The sequence below is a fragment of the Medicago truncatula genome, chromosome 4, assembly GCF_003473485.1.
Source record: "Medicago truncatula cultivar Jemalong A17 chromosome 4, MtrunA17r5.0-ANR, whole genome shotgun sequence".
NCBI classification, from domain to species: domain Eukaryota; kingdom Viridiplantae; phylum Streptophyta; class Magnoliopsida; order Fabales; family Fabaceae; genus Medicago; species Medicago truncatula.
The window spans coordinates 55,046,538-55,060,180 of NC_053045.1; the positions used below are offsets into that span (position 1 = coordinate 55,046,538).

Consider the following 13,643-nt stretch of genomic DNA (forward strand, 5'->3'; position numbering starts at 1 on the left):
TTACAGTATAAACTAATTTGCATGATTAAATTTGAAAGGACCGAAATGATTAAACATTTAAAAAATCTAAATCTACTTTGCACAAATTTAATTACCAATTAAGGCTTGTTGAGTTGGTAAGAAATTGATTCACTCGTAAGATAGTTTGACTCTCGATGTTAATGTGAGAACTTCTTTAATACGTGATTATTTGTAAGGATCTTTGTATACGTTCTTTCGAAAATCCAACTCCCTTAAACTTTTTATTTGAAGAAAAATAAAAAATTGACACATTTAAATTACTTGAATTCAATTTTTTCTAAAACTTGAAGTCTTCAACCATCTCAACTTAATTAGAGGAGTGTTATGTATCTTCTCTTTGAACACTTTCTAATACTCATTCTTTTATTAGGTAAAGTTATCTTGTTCACACACTTTAAAAATAGATCCGACATAAAATAATAAATTCACAAGCTTCATCAAATTAAATGAGTGTTAAAAACAATGTTAGTAAAAAAGTGTTGTTAGCATTTCTCATTTAATTATATCCACCTAGTATATTAATGGATTATGATCCAAGAGCATGAAATAATGTATCGGTCAAATGGCGGTGGAAAAATCAAAGAAACTTTTGAATATATACTTGAAGTCTGCATCTTGTAATTTTGCTCCAATTGGCAATATCCAACTAACGTTGTAGTGTTAGCCAGCGTAAGCTTGGAAAGCACTTGTCTTAAACTAATCGCCTAACACAAACAAAACGATAAACCCTACCGTCCCTGTATATAATTTCTAGGGTTAACTATCCGATTTAATGTAGAAGAGGACCTTAGTAATCTTGAGTTTGATCGGAAGTTAAATATAATCTCACCAACAATTATTTCATTTATGAATATAATATGCTTCTATCAAACAATAATTATGAGTGTGGACCTTACGGATAGCAAATGTGTATCATTGATATCCCAATAATACACAAGTGCTATTCGGATCTTAGCATGTATATGTTTCTTAAATATAACTCAATAGGTAGCTGCTAAAATATTTAATGTGTTGGAGCACTAATTCAAACCTCCGATTTTCGACTTCTTTTCATTTAAGATGTATGATTTTTGTCATTAAACCATTTGAAAAAAGGAACACATATTAGACATCAATATGAAGAAATTCAAAGACAAACATCTAGGATCATTCAAAACTTGGTTGAATTTTTTCTTATGAGAGAAGTCTTTCTGGCAAATACTTGTAGTTCTTCAACATTCAAAATTCGCGAGAAGACACATACCATTCATGTATAGTTAATTTATTTTCTTTTCTATAAATAGTAAAATATAACTTCGTGCAAAGAAGTTCATTTCTATTCTATAAAAACTTGCTACGCGTCCGCCCTAACATAATAAATATCTTACGTCAAACAAACTATGTATATAATTCAATTCTATTTGTAATAATCACTTTTTTATCCTTATTTATTACTTTCTTTTATGTTTTCGTTTACATTTTCCTTTACTGACGTGTTTCTTGTGTCATAAATTTAACTTTCATAGCATTAAATCTATCAACTTAAAACCTCATAAGGATCCAACTCTAATCCTAGGTTGATTTTTCAAATTCAATTGGAAGAAAAAAATTTCAAGCCCATGAACATAAAGTGACATAGTTTATAAATAAAATTGAATAATTCAAATTATAAGTTCAACAAAATAATATTTTGTTTAAACACAACAAAAATAAAATAAAATTGAATAAGAATAAGAATAAAACTTATGCTTATATAAGTAAAAAAATATTTAAGTGATTTCAAATATCAAGTCTATCCGAGCATGGACAAGTCAACTCTTGTTTTCTTTCCAATAATATGTTTGATAAAGAACAAAATATTTGTCCGTGAGTGAGCATAGCTCAGTTGGTAGGACAATGCATTATAATATACAGATATTGGGTTTCGAACCTCGGACACTCAACTTATTCACCTTATAAGATGAATCCTAGCCATTAGGCTATCTGACAAAAAAAAAAAAAATTAAATGGCAAAAAAAGTATATTTATTTTACATATGCTTTATACAAGGGACATTGATAAGAGCATAAATGTGGCTTCGAGCCTTTCTATAATAGCATGGCCTTTTGTAACGCAGTTTGAGTGGAGCTATGGACCCTTGTTTGTGTATTAAATTAGCCTTGAATCTTTTGTTTTGGTGGATTATGTATAGTTTGAGATTAAATTTGATTTTACTGTGGATTTGGTTAGAAAAGGGTCTTTCTTCCATACTTTCATTCAACCTCTTCAGATCAGAAGTCATCAATCTTCTCAAGCTTCTTCATTGACCGGTTTCAATTGCTCACATCTGAAAGAAAGAAAGAAAGAAAGAAAAAAATAATTGAAGTGCTGATTTATTTGCCAATTTGTGATGTTTATAAAAAAACAAAAACAAAAACAGAAAGACCAAAGAGATGATGAATTTGCATCAAAAACAGAGAGAATGAAAAAACTTGATTACATTTTAATTTTCATGTACAGACAAGACAAGTCCTTTGGACACAAACTTTGCCAGCAACATAAAGAGCTGTTGCTAAATCTTATATATGTATAAATATAATAATATGCACCTTAATTAATCCACTGCCTTCTTAACTTTGGTCTTGAACAATAGAATATATAAATTTTCCATTGAAAAGTAAAGAAAACACCCCGTTGAATGTGTCACAAAAGAACCAAAACTTGGGCCTACAATGCAATGCCAGGCAGGACCATAGGCTTTGTCAAACTCCTGCACATGAACACACCGGAAATATATTGTAAATAAATAAATTTATCAAAACAATGTTGTTATTTTTTTGTTAAATAAAAAAAATAAATAGAAAACATAGTATATTATAAATTTTGCTGACCAGTAAGCAAATACGTACATAAATAAGTAAATAAACCTTGTTTCTGATGTTGTGCACATGGTTTGAGGCAGTAAGATTATTAATTAATTGAATGCACTTTTTTTATATAATTAGTGAATGATTAAGTATAATGAATTATTAGGAGCATGGAAGAATAACACATGGGGTGTTGAAGAATTTTGTGATTGAGATTTGATCTAGACAAACCAGACAAATGAGAGAGTAAACTTAATCTACCTTATGAATGGTCAAGATCCAAAGATCTGGTCATAGGGTTGTTTGCTAGATCATTGATATATATAATAATTCATTGAATTGGACCAGTTTCAATTATTTTATCCAATGAAATAGAGATACATAATATCAAACACATGGTTTCGTTAAGTTGGCTTTCACCTATTAAATATTTTGTGGGGTTCATTGCAAAAAGCTCAATCATCCAACAAGCAAAATTCCCAAAAAAAAAACTCCAAGATAATAAAATCACATTCCCTTTAATGGCTTTTGCTTCTCAATATTCAACTAATTGTACTACCCATCTTCATTCCCCTACAAGACAATAACCATGCCTTAAAAAAGTCCACAATGATGACAATGTGACTCAGTGTTTTACAAATTGGATCGAAGATCAAACCGGTGATACCTTCAAGTTATGGTTTAAGGTTGAACCATATTAAATTTGATACTGATAAATAAATAAGTATAAAAAATGGTTAAGTACCTGAAGTTTGATTGGAAACTGATATTAAGTAAGTAAAATTCATACAAAATTTGATTTAATTTTTAAATTAAATAAATTAATACAAAAATATGACATGTCATTAAATAATAAGATGATGGGTATGCACTTAACAAAACTTTATGGTACCACTCTGCTCACTTAAAAAAAATTAATTCTTTTTTAAGAAAAGTTAAACAAGTTAATCAAACGTCTCAATTTGATGTAGTTCGATCCAGTATGGTTGAACCAACCAATAGACTGACGGGTCCTTGGTTCAAACATCCGGTTTGGTCCAATTCTATAAACACTAGTTACAAGATCATGCTTTAGTGTCTCCACAGTCGGATAAAACTATGATTGATTTTGCATCATTAGTATTTGACTGCGATTATGTGCAATATTATAGATTCCAAATCTAAAATTTTGTTGACATTTAAATACTAAATTAGTTTTGATGCAGTGAAATGAACAAACTAACATCTTAATTAATTTAATGGTAATAATAAATATATAAATAGAGATGTGAAAATTAAAGCATAATTAGCATATACCTTCTTAATGTTATGAGCAATGTGTTTGGAGCTAAACTCCTCAAGACTATCATATGTCCTTCTTGCACAACGAAAAGCATGCACTTGCATGAAACTTGGCATGTCTGAGACCAAAACCTTCACTTGAAGTTTTTCAATAACAGAAGACAATGTTTCAATATGGGACACTGATTTTCTTGCCTCAACAAATTTACCTACCTTTTCTTCTGCTGCTAACTTTGTTTCATCAACATAAGACACTGATTTTCTTCCTTCTTCAACTATGATTCCTCTTTTTATTGCTGGTGATGATGATGCTTCTATGCAAGACACTGAATTTCTTCCTTCTACATATCCTCCTTTAATTGATTCTAACTCAAAGCATGATGTTGAATTCCTTGCCTCAACAAATCCTCCATTGTTCAACTCTTTGTTATTGTAACTTCTAGTTGGATTTCTTAACCTTTGCAACCAACTTCTTGAACTTGATAATTTCTTTTCTTTCTCAACACCTTGCTCTGAATCTTTCTTTCTTTGGTTTCCTGTTCCAATTTTGTAAATATACATGAACCCTTTCTTGTGTTGTTTTTCTTGGTTAGCCATTTCAGAATAATTAGGACTAGATCCACTTTGGACTAATAATAAGACATTGAGAAATGTTATATACACAAAAATGTTTGGAATTGGAATCACAAGAACGAGGAAGACCAATTATTAGAATAAATCTAATGGTTATTGAGAAGAAGCTGACATATTAATAAAGGCAAACCCATGTGTTTTTGTTAGAGTAATACTAATGAATGAAAGATATATAACAAAACAAATGGTAGTGTTAATATTGTTATATGAGATTTGATATATATTGTTTTAGTGAATAATAATGGTGATTGTGAAGTGGGACTAATCATTAATATGAGGGGTATATTTGTCCCCAGTGAGTTTGCTTCTAGACAGCCAACATCTACGGACCCCTACCCTTACCACCTTCTAATGTTGGGGTACCCCCCTAATGTGGTCACAATCTATTATCTACTACTTTGTAGCTAGCTATAATTTTTCCTCATTCTCTTGCAACCAAGCATGAATTAAAACTTGTAATTTACTTGATGGAAATCATTTGAGAAACTTAACATTTATGAGAAACAAGTTGATTAGTTGTTAAGTTTTTTTGTATGCTAGCACAGCATATGCAATGCAAATGTTGTGGTTGAGGTAGATTCGCCCACTCCTTTCAATTATTACAATATATTTTAGTCTATTATTCTCCGCATGCAACAATAGAGATTAATTTTTTCAAGAATTTTAAGTCTATTAAGGCCATATTTTGTTTTCAATCATTGGTTCTTAAAGGAAAGAAAATCTAATAATTCAGAGTTTAGCCCGAAAAATAAGTACAACTTGATGAATGATTATAGTTCGAATTCGGATTATTCTGAACAATTCGTCCTTAATTAAATTCATTAACAACTTAAGAAAATGCATTAAGGTCTCATTCTCCCAAATAGAAAATTTTCATAACTGAATTAAGATCAAATTTCTGACCACGTATTGAGCCGAAAACCGCACAATAAAATAAGTTTAATAATTAAATTATATTAATTTATAATAAAGGTATAGATGCCCAAAAAATAATTGTGAACAGTATCCCTGTCCAAACAGACATGATTTACATTTTACAGGTAGTTTTAAATTTCTATGCAGCAACCTATATATATATATAGATAACATAAAAACAAAAATTGAAAATAAGTTATAAGTTAGAGTATGTGTGGACCACGAAATTGTAGGTGTACTAGAGTATGCTACTACTGTTTAAAATAGGATTATCATTAATGTATTGACAACACAGCATTTCCATTCCCCCTCTGTATATTTTGTCCTTGTTATTAATATGATATTATGGTTTATTACATCAATTCCAATATCTTAAAAAGATTAGTGTTAAAATGTGAGTGGTACACCACCAGACCAAGAATACTTTTATGGTATTGAGATTTGAATATCCAGAAGAGGGCACTGCAATTAATATGTACGTTTTGATTTTGTTCTGTGTTCAGAATATGTCTATGGTAGACATGGTTACATTACCCCACAACTGACTCTATTTTTGTTGCTCTGCTGCTCTATGATTTTGCTGTGTTCATCAACTATTAGTCCATAAGTAGTAGGTAAAAGCAACCAGGATTTTTATTTTTATTTTTACATAAAAAAAAAAGTGAAATATTTGTAATGAAATTTTAAAAATATATACTAGTTTGGTTTTCTGTGTATGAGATTTTATTAATGACTCATTCTGTAAAAATTCATTTTTTTTTTTTAAAAAAATTGAGTAAAAATAAAATAATATGATTTTCTAATTTGTAGATGAGGTGTTACAAGTTAAATTAGATATAGTGAAAATGGTGGTAAATGTTTACTCTTGATTGAACCTCTCCTAATCAAACTACTATTTTAACATGTTAAAGTACTTATTACTCCAATAGTATAGTATTACTCTAAAATGAAAAGGTTTTGGCATAATTTGAAAAACTAATTAATTGTTTTATTATTAAGTTTATTCTATTTTGTTCTTGATGTGTTTCAGAAATATCGAAATTTTCTACACCTACATCAAGAAATAGCTAAAATAGAGAGCTGAAGAGATTGAAAAGAAAGCAAATAGAACACCTCTTGCATTTAGACACCAAATAAATAAATAAAGAGTCTTGATAGTGGGAAATAACTGCAGCTAATATATACATGAAGTTAAGTTAAATTGAGGGAACCACTACTGAGCAATGTCATTACTAAGCAAAACCCCACATCCTCAATGACAATTAATTAGCATGTGAGGATTCAAGCTCTTCATATGTTTTTCATTGAACATAAACCACAAAAAAAAAAAGAAAAAAAAAAGGGCTCTTAAAATTATCTAGCCATAGTTCCTGCAACTTTGATGTCTTCATTTGTTATGATAGAGATATGTACAAAAAACTATGACCTAGTTCTTTCATAACCATTTTATGAAATTACTCAGTTTGAATGCATTACTTTAAAATGCAAGAGGCATAGGAATATTTAGTAATAAAATTGCAGCATTGGTTTGGAAATGAATGTCATATCAATTATCAATTGTGGGGAATGCATGTTTGTTGAAGACAGTGATAGTTAGTATTGGATTTTAGTTCCTTGACATGGGAATAATTCCACAATATTTTGTATGGCTAACATTGTTTTATGTGGTCCGTCAAAAAAATAACATTGTCTTATGTGGAAAAATGATCTGGCCCAGAAAATAGAAAGAAAGCATACAGAAATGGCTTTGGATCATGTGCATGAACATCTTTCATTCAACATCAACATAAATTTTTAAGATGTGATTGTGAAGAGTTACTCCGTCTCTCTCTCTCTCTTTTTTTGTTAGAATTTTATTTTGATTTTGATAACAACCGATAGTAGATACCAGTAATATATGTAACTAAAGAGACTTGAAACATAATAATTTTGTGTTTCACTAGTTTCCTGCCCCTGCGATGTGTAGATAATTATATCAACTGCCGATTGTTATATTATATGAGTATGTCTCCGTGGAAACAAGTGCCTTAGGACACTTGTTAACGACTACCTATGCGTATAAATATACACTATTGACAGACCTTTTGAAATTAGCGGCTTCAACAACATTATTAGAGGGAATAATCATAATATCAAGCAAAAAATGCTCAGCTTGCGTATCTTCTACATAGTATCATCACTCATATCAACACGATCGATATCCATGGAGTGAGATATTGCTTGCAGCATTATTTGAGCAAACATTTGCAATGTTTGCATATTGTTGATCCCTTAAGAACATTCAACATCAATAATTGACTTTAGTTTCTTAAAGATAGCCTTTTTTTGTTCACAATGTGTGCAAATTGTTGGGAGGGGAATAGAGTTATAAACTTATGAGCTAAACCAACCCTCAATTTTTGAGGTTCACTTAATAACTTTTTGTTTACATGAAAGCAGACAACTAAAAAATATAAACTGAAATAGTCATCCATCCATGAAAGCTCTGGAGGAACAATCTTTCTCAAATGTCTCATAACACTTGAAATAGTTATAGTAACAATATTAAAATAAAAGACAAAACATTATAATTAGAAGATTCTTCAAATCTTAAATAGTAATTGTAGATATTTTCATTCTTACAAATAAAAACAAAGTACTAACATAGGGTTGTCCAAATGCAAAATTTAATTAGTGAGCTCTAAATATCCCTGTGAAACCAATAAATCCAATTATACAACACCCAAAATTTAATCTAATGTTATATCTTAAAATCACTTCAAGATTCACGGTGGCTAATTCTGCCAGGTACATGTTAAATTAACTTCTAGATATCATATATCATATTGTCAAAACAGCAAAATGTACTATTTTAAACATGTTTTTTCTTCTTGTGAACCCCTTTATAGAGAAAAGTGTCAAAAACATCTATAAAAAAGAATGAGTTTTAAGACTGAGGCTATGTTTGGATTGGTGGAGTGTGATGGAATGGAATGGGATAGATCAACATTCCATTGTTTGGTTATGTAAAAAATGAATGGAATGGAATGGAGTGTGATGGAACTCATTCCATCCAATACCACTCATTTTGTCAATTTTCCATTCCACCCAATTTGGGGTGTATCCAATGGAATGTAGCACATTAATAATATAATTACAACATTGTCCTCCTCATTCACTCCACTTACATTGTTCGCTTGCTTCTGCTGTGTGTAGCCCTTCACTCATAACTCATATTTCTTCATCTTTATTCATGTTGACGCTTCTTCTAATTTCTGAACCCAGATTTCTATTTCTTGTTACTCATGAACCTTGATTTTTTTCCCAAATCGATGGTGATGTTTCTTTCACCTTCGGTATATTGTTTGTGCATACAATAGGTGAAATCATGAAATTGTGTCAAATTGTGCATACAACAGTACGTGAAAGATCTATTGTTAATACTGTGAAATTAGGATTATAATTTATTTTATTATGATGAGTGATTGGCTGCCTATTAGGGCTGACAATGAACCGAACCAACTCAAAAATAGTTCGAGATTCGATTCGATAATTGGCTCGTTGAACTTGGTTCATGAACCAAATGAGTCGAACTTGAGTTGAAATTTAAGCTCGTTAAATAAATGAGTCGAACTTGAGTTGAGTATGGTTCGACTCGTTTGGTTCATGAACCAGCTCGATATATATAAAATATTATTTTGCATATTTTTATATAATAATTTATTACAAGCTTCTTCTAATAATTATGTACTTTCTTCATAGAAATTATTACTAATCTGATTAATAATCAACGATAATTGTTATGATAGAGGAAAAAAGTTAATATCTTTTGAAGGCTTTTAAACAAACATTTGTACACAAATAGTCCCACATCGGGTGTTTTGAAAATATTATAGAGCAAGAGTGTATATATAAGAGAGGTGGATGATAATGATTACAATGTAAAACATGGATTGCGCTATAGTAGTAATTGCTACTGCCTTTCTACCTTCAGTTTTATTTAATTTATATATTTTTTTTTAAGTCAAAGACATGTATTTTTGACAAAAAAAAAAATTGAAGAAAAAAAGCTTTTGATGTATACAATTCGAGTAGACGAGTTAAACCTAACGAGCCGAACCGAGTTGTTCACAAATTTTAAACGAGCCGAATTCGAGTTAAAAAAAAGGTTTGTTTCAAACTCGAGTCGAGTTTCGAGCCGAACCAATTCTTATCGAGTTGAGTCGAGCTCAGACAGGTTCGACTCGACTCATTTCCAACCTTACTGCCTATGTATATGCTGCACAGAAGATCATTGCTATTGTTGTATTTTTAAATAAATGGTAAAATTGGAATTAAAAAATATATAACTTATTCCATGAAATGAGAGAGAGATGTGTTTGGTAAAAATGTAAATATAATTGTATGTTAACTAAAAAACTAAACATGAAAACTGAATACTATATTTTAAGTTATAAATATTTTACAACCACTAATATGTTTATATATGCTGTTATAAATTAAGATAGAACGAAGATATGACTACAATAAGTGTTTTGTAGACAAGGGGTAAATCATATACGAGATAAGATGCATTTAAAATCGTCTCCTCTAAAAAAAATATTGGGAACTTCATTTTGGATAACATAGCTCGATTTTGATCTAACATATTACACAACATTTATTTTTATATTTCATTTGAATTGAAAACTTTTTTATCTAGCAAATTCAATTGTGAGATTATAAGAGGAGGTTACAACTTATTCTTATTTTATTGTTCATGGTTATGTGGTATCTATCTATCTATTTTTTTTATATAAATTATATTTAAATTTTAAAATTTGGTGAGATATTGCTTGCAGCATTATTTGAGCAAACATTTGCAATGTTTGCATATTGTTGATCCCTTAAGAACATTCAACATCAATAATTGACTTTAGTTTTTAAAGATAGCCTTTTTTTGTTCACAATGTGTGCAAATTGTTGGGAGGGGAATAGAGTTATAAACTTATGAGCTAAACCAACCCTCAATTTTTGAGGTTCCCTTAATAACTTTTTGTTTACATGAAAGCAGACAACTAAAAAATATAAACTGAAATAGTCATCCATCCATGAAAGCTCTGGAGAAACAATCTTTCTCAAATGTCTCATAACACTTGAAATAGTTATAGTAACAATATTAAAATAAAAGACAAAACATTATAATTAGAAGATTCTTCAAATCTTAAATAGTAATTGTAGATATTTTCATTCTTACAAATAAAAACAAAGTACTAACATAGGGTTGTCCAAATGCAAAATTTAATTAGTGAGCTCTAAATATCCCTGTGAAACCAATAAATCCAATTATACAACACCCAAAATTTAATCTAATGTTATATCTTAAAATCACTTCAAGATTCACGGTGGCTAATTCTGCCAGGTACATGTTAAATTAACTTCTAGATATCATATACCATATTGTCAAAACAGCAAAATGTACTATTTTAAACATGTTTTTTCTTCTTGTGAACCCCTTTATAGAGAAAAGTGTCAAAAACATCTATAAAAAAGAATGAGTTTTAAGACTGAGAGTGTTAGAAACATAGAATCACCTCAATTTTGAACATAAACCAAAGGTTTGAAAATATAATAAATGCAAGAACAAAACACACAAATTATATGCTTCCATCAAATATGGTGGCACGAAAGTTTGAATAGTGTCAAATATTCTAAGAACAATCATTGGTTATATGAAATTGGAAATTCGTTCTCAATATACCACTGTCTTGGTCGTTGTGATTTTACCTTAAAGCTCACATATAAAGGAATAGAGGGAGTAATTGTTTATTTAATGTTGAGGTTTATGTTTTTATTTGTTTTTCGTTGTTGCTTGGGTGTCTTAGAGCATGTTTCGACTTCCTTATTTTTAACTTATCTTCCACTTTTAAGAAAAAGTAAGGCTAAACACAATTTAATAAAACTTTTTGCAAAAAAATTAATTTATTTGTAAAGAAGAAAACCACATAAAAGTGACTTTTAAAATAAGGTATTGAAATGAACTTTAAACCAACTTACACGGCACTATGCATAATTGATTCATCATTTGATTCTCACATGAAACATTTTTTCTTTTATTTTATTATTTATTGCGTATCTCATTCCAATTTTTACCCGTGCCCACCCAACAATACATTTTTTCTTTTACATGTTAGGTTATCCAATTTTTTCACCATATATTATCAAAATGGTTAAATATGTTACAAGGTAATTATTATTTGATAATACTAAATTTTATAATATTATTAAAATATAACACACACTATGATACGTTTTTTACGAAATAAAATATCATAGTTTTTTTTGGTACAAAAATATCATAGTTATAGATAATATATTGTTGAATTCTTTTCAAATAATTACTCTTGTAAAATACTTTGTCTGTGTTTAATAAAAGTATTTATGAACTTTTATTTATCACACATACAAAATTCATATATTTTCCTTATTTATCAATTACGGTCAAGATTTTCAATTGAAAAAAAAAAAAAAAAAGAGTTTGTCTAATATGTAGCCGATCCAACAATAGACCATCATATTTTCAGTAAACTTTAATAAAATGTTATTTTTCTTTTCAGTTTTTTATTATTATAAAATGTATGCTTTACCATAATTTTTTTTTTAAAACAACTACAGATTGTAAATGTCCATCTTGGAACTATATATTTTTGAGAGGCCTATATTAGACAACCCAAAAACGTTTTACTAATTAAGATGGAAAAAATAAGAAATGTCAAACGACTTTAACTTGAACTTTAAAGTTTAAATTTTCAACTTTATTATCAAAGTAATTTTTAGACCTCAAAAAAGTAGGGCCAGACTCACCCTTAAAATTGTTAAATTGTTTTTATGTATGTATGTTTATCTATGTCTTATTTATTCTATTTGGTATCTTTGTGCAGTTTTCAGTTGATCCTTTAATCAAATCCTATATTGCCAATGTAGACAAAGAGGTTTGACTTCTTTTTAGTCGCAAGTAATCAAATTTCGTGTGAAACATTTTTTCATGTTTCGATTGTTGAAATATGTAATAATAATTATTATTTATTTTCCTATTTTAATGATCAATTATGTTTTATTATATTACTTCTAAAATAAAGGAGTTGACTATTGTATTTTACTTTTATAAAAGGAGTCCTGTTTATTCATAATAATAAAGAATAATATCACTCATATAGTTTTCTACATCGATGATCTTACTATAATAAGATTTATAACCAATAAACAAGATGTTCCAGCCGTTTGATATGCTTTGGAATCTGATTCTTTTTTAGCTTTTGTGGAATTTAAAAATCAGAAAGTTTGTTTATCTCGAGATTCATTGAATGAATCACAATTCATTATTATACATATGGGGTTTTAGTTTAAATTCAAAAGACTTCATTCTTTCTTTATTTGAGATTTGTATATGATATACTTACACTTTTTTAAATGACATTATTTTTATTGATCGTGTATCTTACGATGCATAATAAGATTTGATCAATGATTAAAATAAGAACTCGTTTCAATCTTGTGTCCTTGAAAGTTGTTACTCCTTTAGTCAAAAATATTTGTTTAGTAATTCAAACATACTAATGACTCCTTATTTCATAGATCATGAAGTCCTTAACTTCTTTTGAGGTTATAGAAGACCGCAGTAATGAATCCAAGTATTCATTCGTGTTTGTGAGTTTTTCCTTCCCTTTCCCTTTGATGCATATAATTGATTGAAGAAATGTTTTGCAAATCAAATTTATATTTTGGAAATTTAGATTTTAATTAAATTGTTAAGAATAACTTCTATAAATATTTCTTGTTCAGGATTTTGAGAAAAATGATTATTTTGAAAAGTCAAAAATCATCAAAACATATTCACATGTCTCTAAAAAAGACAGGGATGAAAATCCAAATTTCACCATTGAAGTGGAAAATGATATAATTTGGAAATCTGACATGGTAAGCCTGTGTACTTTAGTTTTGCTCTTTTCA

General features: G+C 29.0%; 1 protein-coding gene across 1 annotated transcript; it reads right to left on the bottom strand.

Annotated features, from left to right (window-relative positions):
* Window positions 1-1,803: 1,803 nt before the first annotated feature.
* On the bottom strand, window positions 1,804-5,091 carry LOC11439715 (uncharacterized). Its single transcript, XM_024781311.2, has 3 exons — window positions 4,143-5,091; window positions 2,589-2,749; window positions 1,804-2,326 (listed from the first exon to the last, which is right to left on the bottom strand). Exons 1-2 carry the CDS (start codon window positions 4,722-4,724, stop codon window positions 2,594-2,596), a joined length of 738 nt encoding a protein of 245 aa, XP_024637079.1. The 5' UTR covers window positions 4,725-5,091; the 3' UTR covers window positions 1,804-2,326; window positions 2,589-2,593.
* Window positions 5,092-13,643: the final 8,552 nt, after the last annotated feature.